The 18,710-nt window shown below is 44.3% G+C and overlaps 1 protein-coding gene across 7 annotated transcripts in view; it reads left to right on the top strand.

Annotated features, from left to right (window-relative positions):
* LOC120549331 (T-lymphoma invasion and metastasis-inducing protein 2-like) overlaps window positions 1-18,710 on the top strand; it is a 121,669-nt gene that overhangs the window by 62,120 nt on the left and 40,839 nt on the right. The window contains exons 1-6 of one of the 7 annotated variants that reach the window (XM_039786172.1): window positions 7,239-7,370; window positions 10,915-11,010; window positions 11,760-12,929; window positions 13,022-13,048; window positions 16,697-17,150; window positions 17,782-17,954. In XM_039786172.1, the coding sequence (XP_039642106.1) occupies window positions 11,766-12,929; window positions 13,022-13,048; window positions 16,697-17,150; window positions 17,782-17,954 (1,818 nt within the window). In that variant the 5' untranslated portion in view covers window positions 7,239-7,370; window positions 10,915-11,010; window positions 11,760-11,765. Of the gene's footprint in view, window positions 1-7,238; window positions 7,371-9,230; window positions 9,306-10,152; window positions 10,308-10,333; window positions 11,011-11,759; window positions 12,930-13,021; window positions 13,049-16,696; window positions 17,151-17,781; window positions 17,955-18,710 lie in introns of those variants that run through there. The other 6 variants (XM_039786174.1, XM_039786173.1, XM_039786170.1 and 3 more) reach the window with 6 other exon arrangements.

Here is an 18,710-nt window from a genome sequence, read left to right as displayed (position 1 = left end):
TCACCACAGGTGTTAAACCTGTTTGTGAGCATTAAGCTGTCCTCAGGCACAATGTGTCCAGTGTGGCTTTAATTCCCACGTCCCACAGACAGACACACTTAACTGCTGGCCACAGTACGAGGCTAATGGCTCGTGGTTTTTAGACACACAGGTGTTGTAGTTTGTTGGCTGTTGTAATTAAAGTATGTCAAGATTGTTTAAAATATTAGGTCTGATGTATGAAGTACACTAGCTTTAATCATATGACACATATGTACAAATAAAAAGTGTTCATAACGTTGCTTGCCTATATATCCTATGCAGGTATTTAGGAGCCTGCTTGCATGCACAGAGTAGCTTCACACATCCAGAACGAGTGGCTACGGTGATGAGTACAATTTTGTGTGTGTTCGGGCCTGGCTCCTCACCAGCTGTCTCACCCATCATCAGTGTCTGCAGGATGCTGAGCAGACATTCTAGCTCAGATTTCTCCCCCTCCTATCTGTGCTGTAAGTCTGCCATGGACAGTACCATATACTGTATGTTATGGTCAGCTGAGGGGCTTGAAGCTGCAATAATACAAATTGTTTTGGTTAATAATAACAGGAGCAATAGTGTTCCTGCTTTTCCTGTAACAGCGAGATTGAACTAAGCTGGTCTTATTTCATAACCTGTTTATTGCTTCGGGAATTTACCCACCTTTGATCAACAGCCAGCTCAGCAGAGAATATTAGGTTTTCTCCCCATTCTGTAGAAAGCCTAGCTGTGAGCAGCTTTACGTCAGAGGGTGGTTACTTTATGTGGAGATTTACGTGAGCTTTCCTTGCATGTGAGTGAAGAACTGTGTTTACTAAAGCTGTACTTTAAGTGGGATACTTCCTTTTTTTTTTAGAGGCTGGCCAAGTGTTTAAGGACATTTATAAGCTGCATGTATGTAAACATGCATGCATATAGGCTCCATGTACTGCAGAATGTGTCTAAACAGTGTTTGATTTTACCTGATGGATAGTTTATTTAGCCGTCCAGACTGTGGTCCTGTGTTTACAGGCCTCTGATGTAGGTCTGTGACCTGACCTGATGCCGACAGCCTCCCCACTTTATCCCGCCATCTACAGCCGGTCGCCTGGCTCCACTCTGCTCTGCTAGAGACGAGAATGTATGTTTGTCTCACTCAACAGTGTGATGAGAATACTAAAGCCCTTCTGGTGAATCCCCACGTTCATTTTCATTTTTAAACAGAAAGAAATTGCTTTCTTGCTTTCCTCGTCTAATGCATTTGTAATGTGGTTTGGATTCGCTGCGGCACAAAAGGTCACTCCTAATAAGCAATGCCGTCCTGAAATTTGTTTTAAACAAGTTAATCCTCCTATTCTGGTAGAGCGGGATAATCCTGCTTGTTTTGTAGTTCAGTTTTACTTGTTTCAGACATTTTCTTGACAAGTGTCAGTATGTTGAAACAATGGATGTCAGCAGCTTGCTACATGGAAAGCAAGTTGATTGGCGCTGAATTATCTCCTGCTAACGTGGACATTTTTGCGCCACGTTGAATGACCTTCCACGTTTTTAGATGATGTTCTCGCCAGGTAAAATCCATCCTGAGCACTTAACGCAGGCAGTCTTTCAGACCTGCCAATGTGGTAAAAGAAAGGCTTTAATATGGTATGTAATTGCCTCAGGTAATGACCCCTAATGGCTAGCTGCTCCTTTGTCATCTATCTTAACCTTGACCACAATGAGCAAACGCACCAGACAGGCCGAGACTAGCCCTAGCAACCTCTAATTACCTTAAAGCATCACCTTGGCTTCCGCCTGTCAGTTTGTCACAGTTCACAGCTTTAGCAGACATGACTGTGATTTATTAATGGTGCAGAAAGTGCTGAGCAATTACCAACAGTTGCTATGACCCGGTCGTTACCTTATTTCGGATTTCTCACCTACTTATTATTTTGTTTGACACGTTTTGTTTCCTTGTGTAATCAGTCAGGTGCTCTTCTAACCTGTACGGTGAAGAGAATAATGCTCATGAATTCGATCAAAGCGGGCTGAGTGATTCATGTCCTGTTTGGCCTGACTGTAATTGACATTTTGGCCCTTAATAGGCCATAAAAGAAGAGACATTGCCAGTTGGAGCGCTAGTTTACCATGAACATATGGCTCGCCTTGGCATAGGGAGATAACATTTTAATTACCATATCCATTAGCGTCAACCTGTCCTCTGGCTTTGCAAGCTTAAATCATATGTTGGTGATCCATCAGCTCACACAGTGCCAACACATTTCTGAAAAAAGTTTTTAGCAGTGGGTAAAAGTGGCTCCAGGGCTGGGTGCGGGGTGCTGTATACCCAGGGTGGGGGAGGCCACAAGGGCAAAGTCCCTCCGGCGTCAGAGCTCCTCCAGAATGCAGAGAGGGATTAATGCATGTCTGTGGCAGTGATGGATGGGATGGATACACACACACACACACACACACACACACACACACACACACACACACACACACACACACACACACACACACACACACACACACACACACACACACACACACACACACACACACACACACACACACAAACACAAACACACACACACACACACACACACACAAACACAAACCAACAGAGTGTTTGGCCCTCCTTTGCAACAGTATGTGCCAGCTTAGCAGGTGTGTGTGCAGTTTTTGTGTTTGTGTCTGCTGGGACAAAGCCAGACATAGGTTGCTGGTTGCCCTACTACCCCAGATAGAGCTGTATTCACCAGCCACATGTCATTTTGATAAAAAGGCGCAGCTAGTTCACGTCTGGGGCACTTTGAGCGACTTGTCCTTTTCAAAAAAGCAGATGAATTGATTTCTGCTCCTCGATAGATTCTTTTTTTTTTTTTCTTCTTGCTGTTGAGTCCGGGGATTGATGCCACATGTGCGTGTTTGTGGTTTTGAATGTGTAGGCCTATGTGTGAATCTTCTGCTTTCTGTACGAGACCATCGATCACTGTACATGTACACTTCTACTTGCTGCTTCTAATCCCCAGCACTTCATTGTTTCTGTGAAACCTCTGGTGATTCTGTGTGACCTCTAGCAGTTGGCTCCATGTGACTGATGTTGCACTGCAATGGTCAATGATCACTGATGGATCACCTTAGGGAGCCTGGAGTGTGTCTGGCATGACTGCCGCAGTACACTACAGCGGCTATAGCTATGGTAATGAGTGCACGAGTCGCGGGCTGATCGTATTAATCACTAGAGCTCACACCACAGAGCGTGTGACAGATTATCCTGCAGCGCATAAAGGACAGCCACAGTCAATTCCTGTGGAGATAATACAGTTTGCGAATTGGTTTAATGCAGGTGTATTATGCAGGCGTTCACACTCGCATGCGCAAAATATACAAAGACATTGTAAACGTTGGCAAAAAGTTGAGGAGGAGAAAAAGGTTTTGTTTTTGTTGATGATGCCTGAGATTCAAACTGACCTTCCTGAAGGTTAACAACTAATGTTGTTCTTTTTTCCCCTCTTCTTCGCCTCAAATGCACTTTTCTCTCCCTATCTCTTATCGGCGGAGAGATAGGTATCTTTCCTTCCCCTTTGTGCGAGGAAGCTGTCTTACCGGGCAGGGCTGGGTGTGTGCTTGTTTTCCCAGGAGCCTGGAGCTCTCTTATCTGACCCCGTGGCTGCTAAAGACTTTGGTTTCATATGCACCGCCTGTCACTCATTCTATTACTTTCCCCATCACCTCCAGGTGTGTGTGTGTGTGTGTGTGTCTGTGTCTGTGTGTAAAATCTATCCAGCTAAAGTGTGTGAATATCAGTCAGCCTGAAAGCCACATACTGTAGCTCTGGATCAAGTTAAAGTGTGTGCGCGCGTCTGTGTCTTCTTCCTTCACAAATTTAACCCTCAAAATGACCTCCTTCTGTCCATTGAGCTGCTTAATTAGCAGAGAAGCTGATGGAAAACTGATTTGCACCTGCAGTTTTCCAGCTGTTTTTTAGATCACACACACTAGTGAGCAGCATATGGGTACTGACACCCCCTTGAGGATTTTCTGAGTCAGTGTCTCCCATAAACAAAGCATCAGGAAGATGTTGAAACCACATTTCCCATTTTAGATTTCTGCCACTGTCCGCAGAGAACGAACCCTCTGAGTGAGGATCTCTCACACGTCTCCTCTTTTGTGAGCAGGGAGCCTGCATGGGCCGACATATCCTGGTTAATTTAGAGTGGAGAGTGTCGGACTCTGTCGGACTTTTGGTGTGTCTTGTCTGACTGGATCCCCAATCTGTAGAAAATGAACTGAACTAACAGCATGGGATGCTGGCAGAAAATAGAGATTTCACTGTATGGCACAGAGGGATAAGGAGGCGGAGAAGGATGAATAGGGGATATATAGTGGGAGGGATAACCTTTTCAGTATCTCAGAACATGAGAAACACATTTTTATTACATTTTAATTCCCTGATTTTTCCCTGAGTTTTGCGCTTTTTACATTCAGATGTAGGAATATTTTGAAAAACACCTTCTGTTGAAAGTAAAGTTTTTACTGTGGGTCAGTTTATATCAAGGCAGTTTTTTTTTTTTATATGCAAAGATGTTGTTCAGTTTAAAAAAATAATTATATTTCTATACATAATTAAACCCCAGTAGCTGAATCTTTAAAGAGATGGAGTGAGTTCCAGGGGTGAAAGCCAACCACCAAACAAAAGACTTGACCTTTCTCTCTGACTTAAAGCATTCCATCTTAAGTGAATTCCATCAGTCTACACCCCCAATCCCTCCGACCATCTAGTTCTTATTTCCACTGCATTTCTAGACCCTTAAATCCATGCTTCTGAGTGAGGCGGTCTACTAATCTCTGCTAAAATGAGCAATTAACATCAATTTATTTCCTCCCAACGGACGCTTCGTTCACAAATTGCCGCAGACTGCAGTCCCCAGTGAGCAGGATAATCAATGGCATCAAACCATAAACGACCTCCAGCTATGACAGTGGCTCCATCATGCTGTTTAAGAGGGAGACAAGAAATATTAGCATGCAGACTGGAAACTCATATTTCTCCCTCTGACTCACTCCCCAACTCTCTTTCTCCACACCATCCGTCAGCCCCATGAGTATCACTTGACCAGTGTGAGTTTTTCATCAGAGATGGATTATTGCAAGTAATCTGTATGAGAATAAATGTGACAGTTTATGCTACATAAAAAGTAATTAACCCTGTTTACCACAAGTAGGATGCATCTCTCTGAGAGGCCTGAGTTACTGAAAACCAGGAGCCATAATTGTGCTGCATACATACAGACATTGTGGTTGCAAATTGGAGGAGAGGATTTCTGTGGGGGACTTGATTTTGGGCAGACGGACTGAAGGGCCATCATGAGTCATCTTAGACCTCCATATCAGTGGGGATTCTAGTGTTTGAAAGCTTTATCCCCAAGCAAAGCTCTGCTGATAAGCTCTTTGAAACCTGTGTCACTGTGCATACAACATGCTCCTGTTTTTCCTTCACGTAAAAGCCTGTTAGAGCCGCTTTTTCTTTGTATTTCCTGTTTTGCTTGGTAACTCCTGAGTATGATACACATGGGCAGAATATAACATATTGGTAAAGAACGAATTATCATGATGTAGAGCAGTATGACCTTAAGCTTCCACTACCAAGTTCGGCATCAGTTCAGCAGTTGAAGAAATTTCGTTGATGTGTGCATGAGTCAGTTGCTCAGAGCTTAGGGATTTAATTTGGCTCTGGAGAGCTTGTTGCGGCCTTAATTGATCCTAATTAGTGGTCAGATCACTTGGCCATGTGGAATTAGAACCGGCACCTGCTCTGTATGAATATGCATCACAGCGTTCCCTCCCTGCCTTCTCTTTCTTTCTCAGTGCCTCACTCTTTTCATGCCTCTCAATCCCTCCGAGCGTGTTGTTGACCACCCTTTTAGCTGCCTCCATCTATAGCTGGACAAAGGGCTTTGAGAGGAGCTCAGACTAGGCCACGAGGACTATTGTGTTGTTAACAATGTTGTTTAGCTCTAATATTGTGCCCCGGAGCTGATGTCTCTATGTCAAGCAGAAGGCTGATGGAAGACTATTCCACAGCTGCTCATACAGCGTGGCATGGTTGTGACTTTGAATAGTTATTCAGGCCGAGATTAATTTCTAAAGAAGAACCCGATTGAGCCATTCTAGTTTACATGGGCGCTCATGTTTTCCAATTGTAGAAGTGATGTCCCTGAACACCAATAACACTCAGATCCTCTGGAATAAACAACTGGCCCGCGATAGCGTTGAGAGCAGCTTTAGGAACAGTCTGGCACATTTGGTACAGTTCTGATGCCGTTTTGTGTTCTGGTGTGGCTTTCTGAATGGGTCCAGTTTGACTGTGTGACCACAGCTATGTGAACCGTGGACAAATAGAGGCATACGTGTGTTTTTAGTTTTTTTTTTTTTTTAGAACGACGACGGTCTCATGTTCGTCTCCGCTGAGATATAGTACAACACTTTGAGTGCATTTCAGAAATTCTAATTCCAGAGAAGGCTTTGACTCATTTGCTTGCATTTTAATTAGCTCCTCAAAATTAGATGCACATTTGGCTCCTCTGGCCCATAAAAACGGTTAAACAACTTAGCCATGTCGCTAACTCTGTTTCCCCTGTGTAATTTCCTCTTTTTTTGCACCAAGACACACACACACACACACACACACACACACACACACACACACACACACACACACACACACACACACACACACACACACACACACACACACACACACACACACACACACACACACTTTCTGCCTCCCCAGTAGCTGGCTGCCTCCCCATCCTCCTCCTTGGGTCATTGTGGTATTTAGGGTCAGACAAGAGCTCCAGTCATTGCGCCCTCCCCAGTGCCTCCCCAAGCAGCATTGCAGCCATTCTACGCCAGCTTGTCTGGCCCAATCGCCTCAAACAGCTATGGAAAACCGCCTTGGCTGTAACAAGCCCTGCATCCTCCTCCTAGCCAACGGAAAAGCAGGATATAGGAAAAACAACACTGTGGAGTAGTGGAGCCCTTTTTGCAGTGGATGAGAGCTATAAAACATCCTTCTCTTTCTGAGAGAGCTCTTCTGTTGAGAACTTTTCACTTTTTCCTCCCTGCTCTCCTGCTTTTCCTCTTGGCGCTTCGTTACCCAGGGATACCCGGGAGGGCTGTGATTCGCTGCTGCCTTGAAGCCGGGAGGGAGTTTCCATGTGTCCTCCAGTGTGTCTGGGCATGTGAGTCAGATGTGGTGCGTGTGTTGCTTTAAGACACAACTAGCCTTCACAGGGAGAATCCACTTTGGGATCAGAGAACACCAGCTAGATTTCCCCTTTGCAAGCTGTTCAAAGAGCTTTTAGATGAAAGCCCAGGCCACAGAGGTAAGGGATGTTATGGGCTCTGTGTTTTATCTTTCACTCCCTTTTTTGTTTCCCCTTTTTACTGGATTAAGAGAACGCTGAGGTGAAGAGGTTGCATTGTGTTTCCTATTGTCCAGATCCACAGGTGTGGGTTACTCTGTGTGTTTGAATGTGGGAGTGCTGTTTAGTTTCCACCTGTATCTGTTAGATAGCAAGTTGTGCTTAGTGTTTATCTCTAGTGTGTGGTCTGCTTTGCTGTATAAGCCTGCCACGTGTAGCCTTGTATGCAGATGCAACAAAGTGACTCATCACAATCTCAAACTTTATCACTGTGGTGCGTTTCAGGGTTGTCAGCATAACGAACATGACACGTTCACTCATGAGAATAACTGAGTTTGACAACCTTACCACCACCTCGTCTGAACTTTGTAGCTCATGCTGAACTCTCTGGATACTCGCTCAGTGGTATCCCATTGTATGAAAGTGTTTGGAAACGTTTTTATTTTCTTGGCATCACTCTGGAATGGCAGTGGCATACGTGTATAAATCTTTCAGAAGGCTGCCATGCCATTTTTTTTTTTTTTGTCGGGAGACAGAGGCAGAGCTTCTAAATGTATAATGAAAAAGTCCAAAAGACACTTAACAAGCACTTTGATGGATGTTTGGTGGCTTTGGCTGATTCCACCACACAGTAATATGGGCTTTCAGCGAGTGATTCATAGATTTACATTTCTCCTCACAAGCAAACAACCGCATAATACTTTAAATCTGTTTCATATGACAACAGCTCAGCAGGAGACGGCCTGATCTTCGGCTCCTCTATTCTCTCTTCTCTTCCTGTTGTTTTTTTTTTGTCCTGTAAGAACTAAGTATGGTTGTTTTGCATAAGTTTGAATTTAAGCTGCGCCTTAAAAGAGTGGAGCTTTAAGGACACTGCTCCTTTAAGAGCTCAGTTGTCACGGCGCCAGAGGAAAGTGATAAGAGACAAGTCCCATGGGCTCTGATTTGACAGGAGGAAGGCAGTGTGATTGTGTTAACAGTCACTTCTAATAACAAATGACCTCATAGTTCCTTAGTTCACAGCATAATAATTCTAAAGCACGAAACCTTGCTGGTACTTAATTGTGTATATTATTTTCCACTTTATTTGCCCTGTTGATTTATGCTCATCACAGCACATCGTTGGCCTATATTTTCACCATGGGGGGGAAAGTCCCAGCAAGATTTCTGTATCTCCAAAGGTTAAAAAACTGCAGTAACAGCATCATGATATTACTGTGAGGCTAAGTTCTCTGGGGAACGGCCCTATGTTTCACACTGCTGTGTCAATAGTTTGTTCCTGCAGCTTTGGTTATCAAGTTTCGATTCAAGGACACGAGGGTCAGAATTGCAAACGTAGTTCTTCAGACTTTGACGGAGGTTGTAGCTCCTGTTCACCAAATGCATGGTGGTCTTCATGTAGGAAAAAGGCGGTTTCTTCCGTAACAATGCCTTTATGCACCTACTGTGTTTATACCCACACGGTGCCAGACTAAACATGGAGCTTACGTAGGAGTCATCCAGGGGCAGCTTGAGAAGAAATGCCAGGTCATGGGGTGTGTCGAGGAGCATTAGGGTGGCAGTGGTTCCTTGGCCCCTGAGCAGATGGCCTGTAGGAAGCCTATTGACGAGAACAGAGGACTGTTGGAGGGAGGGAGAGTTCAGACTGGGCGCAGTGGTTTGCAACTAAAAGGAAGACTTGTCTGTCTTGTTGTTCTCCCAAAACAGTCGCACAATACTGCAGTTCAAGTCGCAGCAGAAGGCGAGGGTGTGTGTCTTTAGGCGTGTGTGTTGTTACGCCTTTTAGTCTTTCATACCCACAACCCTCCTCTGTGAGAATGAAGTTTGCGAGAAAAGCGCTAAAAGAAAAGCAGTCACTGTGACAAGTTGGACAACCAGCTTAATGCTGACTGAAAGGTACTAATAATCGTTTTACTTTCTAGCTACTAGATGCAAGACAAATTGAATAAGAAACATGCCCGTTTTCCTGCAGGTGTTTAAGAAAATGCTTAGAGTTGGATCAGTCTTGTACAGTTGACCATGCATCCATAAGCACTATCAGCTTGGATTTGTCTAGGGTCCATCCATGTGAACCCAGGCCCCGGTTCAACTAGTATGACATACCTGGAAATAATCAGTGTGTTACTGGCATAAAACGGCTTGGATAGGTGGTTACAGTGCCAAGACCATTCCTCTCAGTATCGGTACTGCTTTAACTTATGACGAGCGAAGCAAGTGTTTGGTTAATCCTCTGATCAGCTCAGAGTGCTGGTTCAAGTTCATTACCAGGCCTCCGGCCAAGATTCCACTGTACTTTCAAGTGCTCATTCTAAACAAAGAAGGAGAGAATAATTTTCTTGTGTGGCTCCTTGTTACATTTGATATTTTTTGTGTAACATTAGTCTGGATCTTTGCCCAGTCCTTAAATGTTGGGATCTAGCACCTCATATGTTTTTCATTTAAAAGATTCTAGTCCCCCTGGAATTTCCCACGTAACTTCATGTTTTAAACACACTCATTTACTGTAGTCCATTTAGTCAGATAACACGATTTAATCTCGCAACACAGTCAAGGTGCATTCAAGCAGGAGCAGATGAACTCTTAATGCTGCAGATCACTTAATCCTTAAGGTTAGGGCTTTTGGCAGGGGGTGTTTACACTGTAACCTTACACATTCTTTACGTGTGCTGTGAGGCTTAGTGGAGTTAACACTATTTTGAAAGCCTTCCTGGAGTGTGAGCTACATGAATGTAAGTGGGTTATATTATACACACAAGACAGTCACACTGCTTCGCAGAAGATGCCTGGTGCCTTTTGCAAAGGGTGCTCCTCAGCCGTTTCTGGTTTATGATCCTGCCCTCGGACAAATTTGGCGGTGACGAGTGGAAGAAAAAAAATGGAGCAAGCTAGGATTCCAAGGTTTAAAAATAAACAGACGGGTAAACTGTAGCCGGCTTTCAAAAACGTTCCCAACCCCGATCAAAGACGACGTCATTTACTTGCGGGGAGGTGGAAAAATGCTACGAATGTTTGGTTTGGATGGCCAATTTGAGGAGAGATTTGGGGGGTGGAGTGAATAATTTTGAACTAGTATAATACTGTAGAGCCAGGGTGGCACTGTATACTATACTATACTATACTGTAGTGCTGTCTTGTGTAGTAAAAAGCTTGGTTGATGTAATACTACTGGGAACTTGGTTGGAGTGAAGTTCATTGTTTGATACTTTAGGGCTGCATCTGAAATCAGTTTTTTTCTTCCAAACCTGCCAATAAGATAAATCATGTTTTGAGAAATTCTCAAGTAAAATCTCAGATGCTGTTTCTGTATTGCGTATTGCCTGGCTTTGTTTATCTCAGTGAAAAACAAGTATGGCTGCCTACTAAACACTGTCTTCTACCAAATGCTGCGGATCAAGTCTACTCTTTAACTGGCACACCTGTTATCAAACACGGAGCTTATTACAATAAATTACAGTCCTGTAGAAAGAGAATGAGCACTAAGTCAACTTCTCTCTCTGTGTTTCAGATGAGCCAGACGACAAAGGGATGAGTTTATGTGAGCAATGAGGCGGCGGGAACCTTGCACATAAGAGCTCCAATCTGAGAAGAGACTTTCAGACAGGTGAGTCTGTGGCCTTCATATCTGGTTTGTTAATATTATTATACTTGATTGAATTTAAAATGTGTCCCTGGTATACACAGTCAAATCTGTCAATTCTCGTTTCACCATAGCTAACAACTAGAGATGGATGTTCAAATATATTGGTCCTTTCAAATGGTCATTATTGAAACCTGTTTCTTTTATTACAGCACATTCACCTAGGGTCTGTCTCTGTCTCTTACCACCAACAGTGTCCCAGCACTTTATCTGTTATAGCATTAATCCTGTAATGAAATGTCTTTCTGGTCACGGCTCTCCGTCACTAATGTAAGAGTGCTGTGGACAGCCTGGAAGTGATTTCACATTATCCTGAACTCTTTCATACAAAACAACCATGAGAGCCTGTTCCTCTGACTTGACCTTTCTATAGAAAGAATGGAAGAATGTAGTAAAATGAGAGACCATACAGATTAATGACCAGATGTGATAGAATTACTTATAGCTATTCTCTTTAAGAGACATAAGGAAGATATTAGACCTGCTGCTGTTTTACCCTGGAAACAGTCACTGTGAATTTAACCATTATGTGTGTATGTATGGTTTTATGGGAGTGTAGTCATTATTGTTTATGAGTAATTTAATTTTATGTCTCTGATGAGCTGGCATTAAGTCATACCATGTCATATGCCGTATGTGTGACGACCATGAATTTTCCAGTAGCATAATGCCGATGACATTATGGTTTTGTTTCCCTTTTTTATTTTCTCCAGGCAGCAATGGGAAATTCAGAGAGCCAATATAGCATCCAGGGCCCCAAAGGCACCAGCTTTGTCTTCCCTGGGAAACCGAAGCCATACTCGCTGAAGCTACGCGCAGCCAAAGATGACGCTTTGTCGCCCCATACCTGGTGGAAAAGTGCCCCGGTGGGCTCAGGGTACAAGGCCAGGTGTGTTGGCCGTGGCTGTCTGTCCCCTCCTAAAAGCCGGCCGCCTTACTCCCCAAGGCACTGTGACTACGTCTCAAAGGGGACGAGGGGCAGCCCGAGTGAGCATCGCTGGCATCGATCGCCTGGATGTGGTATACGAAGGCGGCATATGTCAGATGAGTACGAAGATAATCCATACGGGGCTGATCTTAATAGGAGCACCCTGAATGGAAACAGTGATGAGCATGAGGCTTTAGAGGAACAGAGCAGCCCACGGGTGGTGATCAAGAAGGATGGCAGCCTCAGGGTGGAGTTCACCAACACCTCAGGCAATCCCCTCCTCCTGGACGAGGCTTCTGGCCCCGTACAACTCCTCAAGTTCTCTCCCAACATGGAGTCTGCCTCCACTCCCAGTCTGCCTGGTTCAAGTGGTAGTAGGCAGGACAGCCAGCGGAGCGGTCCACCGCCGGCCTCTACCTCCTCTACGGCGAGGACCAGCAAGGGAAGCTCACTGAGCTCTGATGGCTCCTGGTATGACTCTCCCTGGGGGCCCAGCACAGAGCTGTGTGAGCAGGACCAACCTTGCGCTGCCAGCAGGACGCTAGTCCACTCCCCCAGCCACCAGCTTGACTCCTTCACTGAACAGTCTCCCCCTGTGTCCATCACAGACCTCTACAAGGACTCCACAATGGCTGCCACCTTTCCCACAGCCAGGGACCTGTCCTCCCACTTACAACAGCCTCCACCAGGCCAGAGGGCACACAGAGCCTCTTTTGCATCAGTCCTGGATGTGCCACTGGAGGAAGAATCTCCCGAGGCCTGCCAGTACTCATCATACACCCTGCCCTGTCGCAGGCCCAAAGCTCTCACCATGAGCGAGGATCTGGACCAGTATCCTAACCAGGAGCAGGCTGGACCTGATTTTGGCTTCCATAAGAAAGACTCTATCAAAAACCGCATCAGGCGCTTCAGTGACTGGACAGGAAGCCTGAGCCGCAAGAAGAGGAAGTCTCAGGTAAGCTTGGCCAGGACGGGCTCTGGGATCACATTGATTTAGTTTTGTGCTCAGCACTTTTTTAATGATTTACACTCCTTTATCACTCACAGGGTTCATTCAGGGATCTTGTCAACCCGGTATGTAAAACAATAGGTTGCAAAAATGTGGTGTTTGTAGTCGCCCCATAACTTATAGCCCTCATAGTTTAAGCACACAATAGATACATGTATCACCCTTTTTTATTGTGGTCTTGTGTTGTTGCCTCACTACTAGTCTTTAAAGCTGCAGCTTATTAGACAGGCGATGGCATCAGTAACAGCCACGCACAGACCGTTTCCTGTCTGGTAAGGTTTATTTGATCACGAGCCACAGTGGTGGTCTTGGCATGGCCAGGAACCTACCGCCGTCCTCTGGTCCTTAGCACCGCAACACCAGCTGTCCGGAGACAGGGCACAGTGGGGTGGCACAAAATTAAATTTGTAAGGCAGCCAGCGCTGGGTCGTATTTGTTTTTGTGAGGATGGAACAAAGATTAAAGGTACTTGCTATTACAATGTGTAAGACATGGATCCTCCGAGGAAGAGAAGTCCAGGGCTGATGTGCAGGGTTCAGGATGACTGTATCTGGGTGGGTACATCTGAAGTATTATTGCTTACTGATTGTTTGTAATTAGTTGTTGAATGTACAGTACTTGTTGCATGTTAATGTTTTTAGCTCTTTTGTTTGCAGTCAGATGTACATGTAGGCTGCAAGGGTGTTGATTAAACCGAATGGTGTGGGTCATTAGCTCAATTGAATTGCATTTTATTTAAAAAGGTTTTAAAGGTTTCAAGCTAACTGATGGCTGGAAAGTGCATAGAAACTGCTACACTAGCATATGAGACACAGAGCAGACAGCTGATATATTTTCCCAGTAGTAAATTGATACTTGTACCGTACAGGCAAGGGTCAGAGAAGAGGTTGAAAATAACCACAGCTTGTCTGCATGTTGCATGCACATGATTTAAAGAACCATGTGATTTTGTCCTACAAACACTACGTTCCTAATAGCTTTAATTTGATATAAAGCATTTGTTGGATCTTAGCCTGAACTCATGTCCCTCTCTGTCTTTGAGGCTTGGAAGCAATTGTTTCTGCATTAATTCGTTTAGCTTTGCCTTGTAAAAGTTTTAAGAACGCTGTTTGGGCACTGCCAAGAGAATAGCTGTAAGCCTTTGAGAGGCTCCGTTTGAGTGAAACTAAATCCTAGCTGAAGATTGAACCCCCACCCCTCCACTAATGTTAATGAATGACTTATGGTTGTTCTGGTTGTTGTGTGGTGCAGACTTTCTGGGCTCTCCTCCATGGTCCTTAGAGAGTAAATCTGCTAATAGGGATTGGTGTTCAGTCAGTTGGGTCTGACAACAAACCAAAGGACAAAATAGAACAATTGTTGTATTCAGAAGACATTTTCTTCTTTGCTAGAGGAAGAATTTGTGAGCTTCTCCTTGTGCTTTAAACAGCGGATAAGGTTGAGTGAAATATATGAGATACTTTGCCTTGATGCTGTCACTCCACCCTGTAGTGACAAATACGCATTAGACTGACAGTATTCACTTTAAGTGTTGCACAGCTTTCACTTTACATTAGTAATGTCTGCCTCTAAATCTCCTGCTTGCCATAAAACCATGTTAGCTATGGTGTTGGCGCTTGACTGTTAAGAGGGCAGACTAGCACCCACAGATTTACTTCAGTCTTTGTTAGCCAGAAATAAGGGTGATAGAACACAGTTTTTACAGAAATGTGATTCATCAAAGAAAATAGAATCCATTGTCAGATCCAGGTATTGTTGACACATTTTAACAAGTTGGACATAGATTATTGGACAATTTAGCCAAGAATAAATAAATAAAAGAATCCGTGATTAATGCCTAAATTTCTCCTTCTTTGTGACTGACAAGGCCTGCTCTTCAGACTATATTTCCTTTGTTTTCCGGAGGCCATTTTGTTGACTGCCAAACCTCCGCGGCATATATCTCAAAGGGCTTTTCCCAGTGCCTCCTTTCAGCAGGTCAACCATAATCAGGAGCACCTCCAGCTCTGGTTCCCCTCCACCTGAACTCCATGGTTCTGTTGTGGGTTTAAAGGTCACGCCACAACCCTGGTGCCAAAGGCCAAGATCCTGCTTGTAATGAAAAGCAGCTGGAAGAGAACTGGGAGAGGGTGGGCACATTCGGGCTTTGTCAGCTAAAGAAAATTAGGGAAAGCTGGAAAAGACACACCCTGTGCTCAGTACACATTTTCCTATGGCTGTACTACACACATACTGTGTGTTTCATGGTGACAGGTGGACGTAATGGTTAAACGAAGGCTGCCTGTCCTCAACTGAACACTGTGGGTTCAAAGAGTTCCCTTGTAGCTAAACAGGAACCTGCAGGAATCACTAAAACATTACCTTATTTATTTGCTGTTATTTTCCATGTAAGCAAATATTTTGTATATGCTTTTAAGCACTATTCTAGTCTTTTGTGGATGATTTTGGCACATTTGAATGGTTTGCTAAGTATCAACAATAGAGATAGCATTAATAAGGATGGAGAAGACTTGACGAAGCTGAGTGAGACACCGGAACAAACAAGGACGGAGGATGAGCTCCGGCATGACACGATATACTTTGTGTCTGCATGTGGAGAGCACTCCAATCTGTTGCCAGGGGCAGAATCAGTGCTGCAATCTAGTCAAGTGTAGATAGGTTGTCATTAGGCATGAAAGAGTGCAATTCCATCAAGTGTTCATTTGGGGAGTTGGGAAGCCACAGCAGACCTCAAATGACGTGAAATTGTTTGAGCCTGAAGGGTTCCAACCTCCCAGGTCCTAGCACAGGAAATTTGTCCCACTTTCTCAGCCCTAGCAAAAGATTTAGAGACTGTAATGCAGACTTTGAAGTAGGTACGAGTGGTTTGACTAGAGTTTTTACAAAAGTTTCTCCTGCACTTTTGTGGGGCCTTGGGGCTAATTGAAAGAAACGCAGTTTGAGCTCTGCTGTATATACAGAGGTGTGTACATCTGGGAGCGAACGTGGCGTGTTTTGCATAAATATAGGTTGGAACAATAATTCTGTTCACTATTTTGTAAATCTCCAAACCACCCCAATACATCCAAATGTGACCAATCAATTAGACCAGAGATCTTCAATAGGGGGTCCTGGACCCCTGGGGGGTCCTCAGAGTTGCTGCAGGGAGGCCACCAAATTACTTGATCAATGGTTTAAAAAGAAAATATGTCTGAAAATATACATTAACATGAATCCAACATATTATTAGTAAAGATTAATCTTTTTTTTTTTTTTTTTTTTTAAATGTACACAACATTGATGATAGGCTTACTGTCCTATATGTTAGGTAGCCATCCACAGTCAGTTAAGTTTAAGGATTCACAGTGCCACATTTCATTAAAACATGAATATAATTATATGAACATGCATGCCAACAATTTTTATTTTAAAAGCTTGGTGGTATTGTATGCACCATAAAAAGGCATGTGTAAAGGTTTTAGGCCACCCTACATGTTATTGTAGGCCCAGTTTAATATGCAACTCAATTTTATACAATATGTAGTAGTGGGTACCTGCTCCGTCTCTTTTTCAACTAGGGGTCCTTGGCCTTAAAACTGCTTAAGACCCCTGAATTAGACTTTTTAGAGTTTTTAGTTGTCATAAAAATCTCATCTTACCCCCCACATGGTCTGTCCTTCTTCCTCTTGCATATCTTACTCATAACATGTTTTAAAATTTTTGGGCCTTATCAGGAGACAAGGTACAAGGACCTGAGCGATGCCTTCGATAGTGGGGTTGATGGCCTGACTGCAGACACCAGCTCCCCCTCTCAGGTGTCGAGCGTCCTCTGGTTCCCCGGAGCCTCCAGGGCCCAGTCATCAGGAGCCATTCACCAAACGACCAGTGACGCCCTCCGCCAGAATATCTATGAGAACTTCATGAGGGAGCTGGAGACTGGCACTGGACAGGGAGGAGGGGGAGGTGGTGAGAGGAGAGACCCATCCACGGGCACCGAAGAGGGGGAGAGCAGCAGCGAGTCGGCCGAGGGCTCCCTGGAGCAGCTGGATCTGCTGTTTGAAAAGGAGCAGGGGGTGGTCAGACGAGCCGGCTGGCTTTCTTTCAAACCCCTCATCACTCTGCACAAGGACAGGAAGCTGGAGCTGGTGACTCGCCGCAAGTGGAAGCAGTACTGGGTGACCCTGAAAGGTGAGCTTGAACTTGGGAGGAGGAGGTGTGCAAGCAACAATTATGCACTTTGAAATTTAGTCAAAGAATGTGCTGACTTGTGGTTTTAAAATAATTCACAAGTAAGTAGATTATCCAAGTTGTAGTTCCATAATTCAGTTTTGAGGAGCTGGTGGGTTCCTTTTTTGTTCGCAGGGTTTTCCTCCTAACAGCAGTCGTGTCCTTGAACGCTGTATCACACTTGTCAGAGTGATTGTCCCTTCCTCCCACCCTAAAAGCTTACAGGAAATGATGCTGTTGTTTCTGGCCAAATGGATAAAATTCAGGCCACCAATTTGTACACATGCTGCTTTTATGACACTGCTGTTAAGTATTTACTGAAGAGCACCTCCTGGAAGTTACAAAAAATAAAAGGTATAAGCAAGGACACTCTAGGAAGTATGTGTGTATTCTGGTCCTGCAAAACTTCATTTGTTAGATGTTTTCACAAGGATGTTTTGTCTGTAAAACATTATGTGACAGCTATAAAAAATCCAAACTTTTACAATCTAGAGAAACTTAGCTTGATGATGTACATTTGCTTGTTTTTCTGCATTACTTACTCACGCACATTTGCATCTGTCTCCTTGTCTGTATACTCCGTCTTTTTCAGGATGTACATTGCTGTTCTACGAGACTTACGGCAAAGGCTCTCCGGAGCAGGAGTTGTCTCCTCGCTACGCTCTCCTGGCCGAGGACAGCATAGTCCAGGCTGTTCCCGAGCACCCCAAAAAGGAGAATGTATTCTGCCTCAGCAACTCGTATGGAGACGTCTACCTCTTCCAGGTGAAGCGCGTCGGTTAACGCACTGCTTTTGATAGAAGGTTCCTTTGAGATTTGGTGCTGATAATTGGGAGAGTCAAATCATCAGTGATAAATCTTATGAATGCGTTTCATGGCGTCCTGGATGACAGATGACAGACTGAAGTATGCAGCATGATCTTGCAGTGCACAGTTGCAGTACATGGTTGTAGTTAAATTTTACCAGACATGGACCTTTTAGCTTCCCTTCCTTGGAGTGTAGCATGTGAAATGACAAATTTTGGCATGTGTGAGACTTGCAAGCAAAGTGCCCTAACTTTCCAGCTAAGGGGTCTGTCAGTACATCCTATTTGCCTGTTGTGTTTACTGACCTACATATCACTATTAAATTCATGCCTAGCGTCGGCTCTTTCCGTGTAGCCCCCTCCATTACAAGCTTCCCAGACTGCAGCATGTCGTGGTATACAGACCTACATCTAATAAAATAGTTCTATGTGGAGCTGAAATAGCCCCAGAGGCAAGCAGAGAGAAAATCAGCTCTGTAGCATGAAGACCGCCTGGGTTTCATCCTTTTTGTTTCCACTCACATGGCCTGTTGAACATGAGTCATTCTCAATCTAAAGGGACTTCAACCGATTTCTCAACCGACGTGCTGCCTCCGAGTGAATCTCCTTATAAAGACAGAGCGTTAATTATGAAAGGGCTTATTAACAGGGAAAATGTGTGTTTGATTACTGCAACAGTTCATAACCTGCGCTTTCTCATAGAGACACCATTAAT

The sequence above is a fragment of the Perca fluviatilis genome, chromosome 20, assembly GCF_010015445.1.
Source record: "Perca fluviatilis chromosome 20, GENO_Pfluv_1.0, whole genome shotgun sequence".
NCBI lineage: Eukaryota > Metazoa > Chordata > Actinopteri > Perciformes > Percidae > Perca > Perca fluviatilis.
Note: the sequence above shows the minus strand (reverse complement) of the source record. Positions and strands in the feature narration are given on the sequence as shown.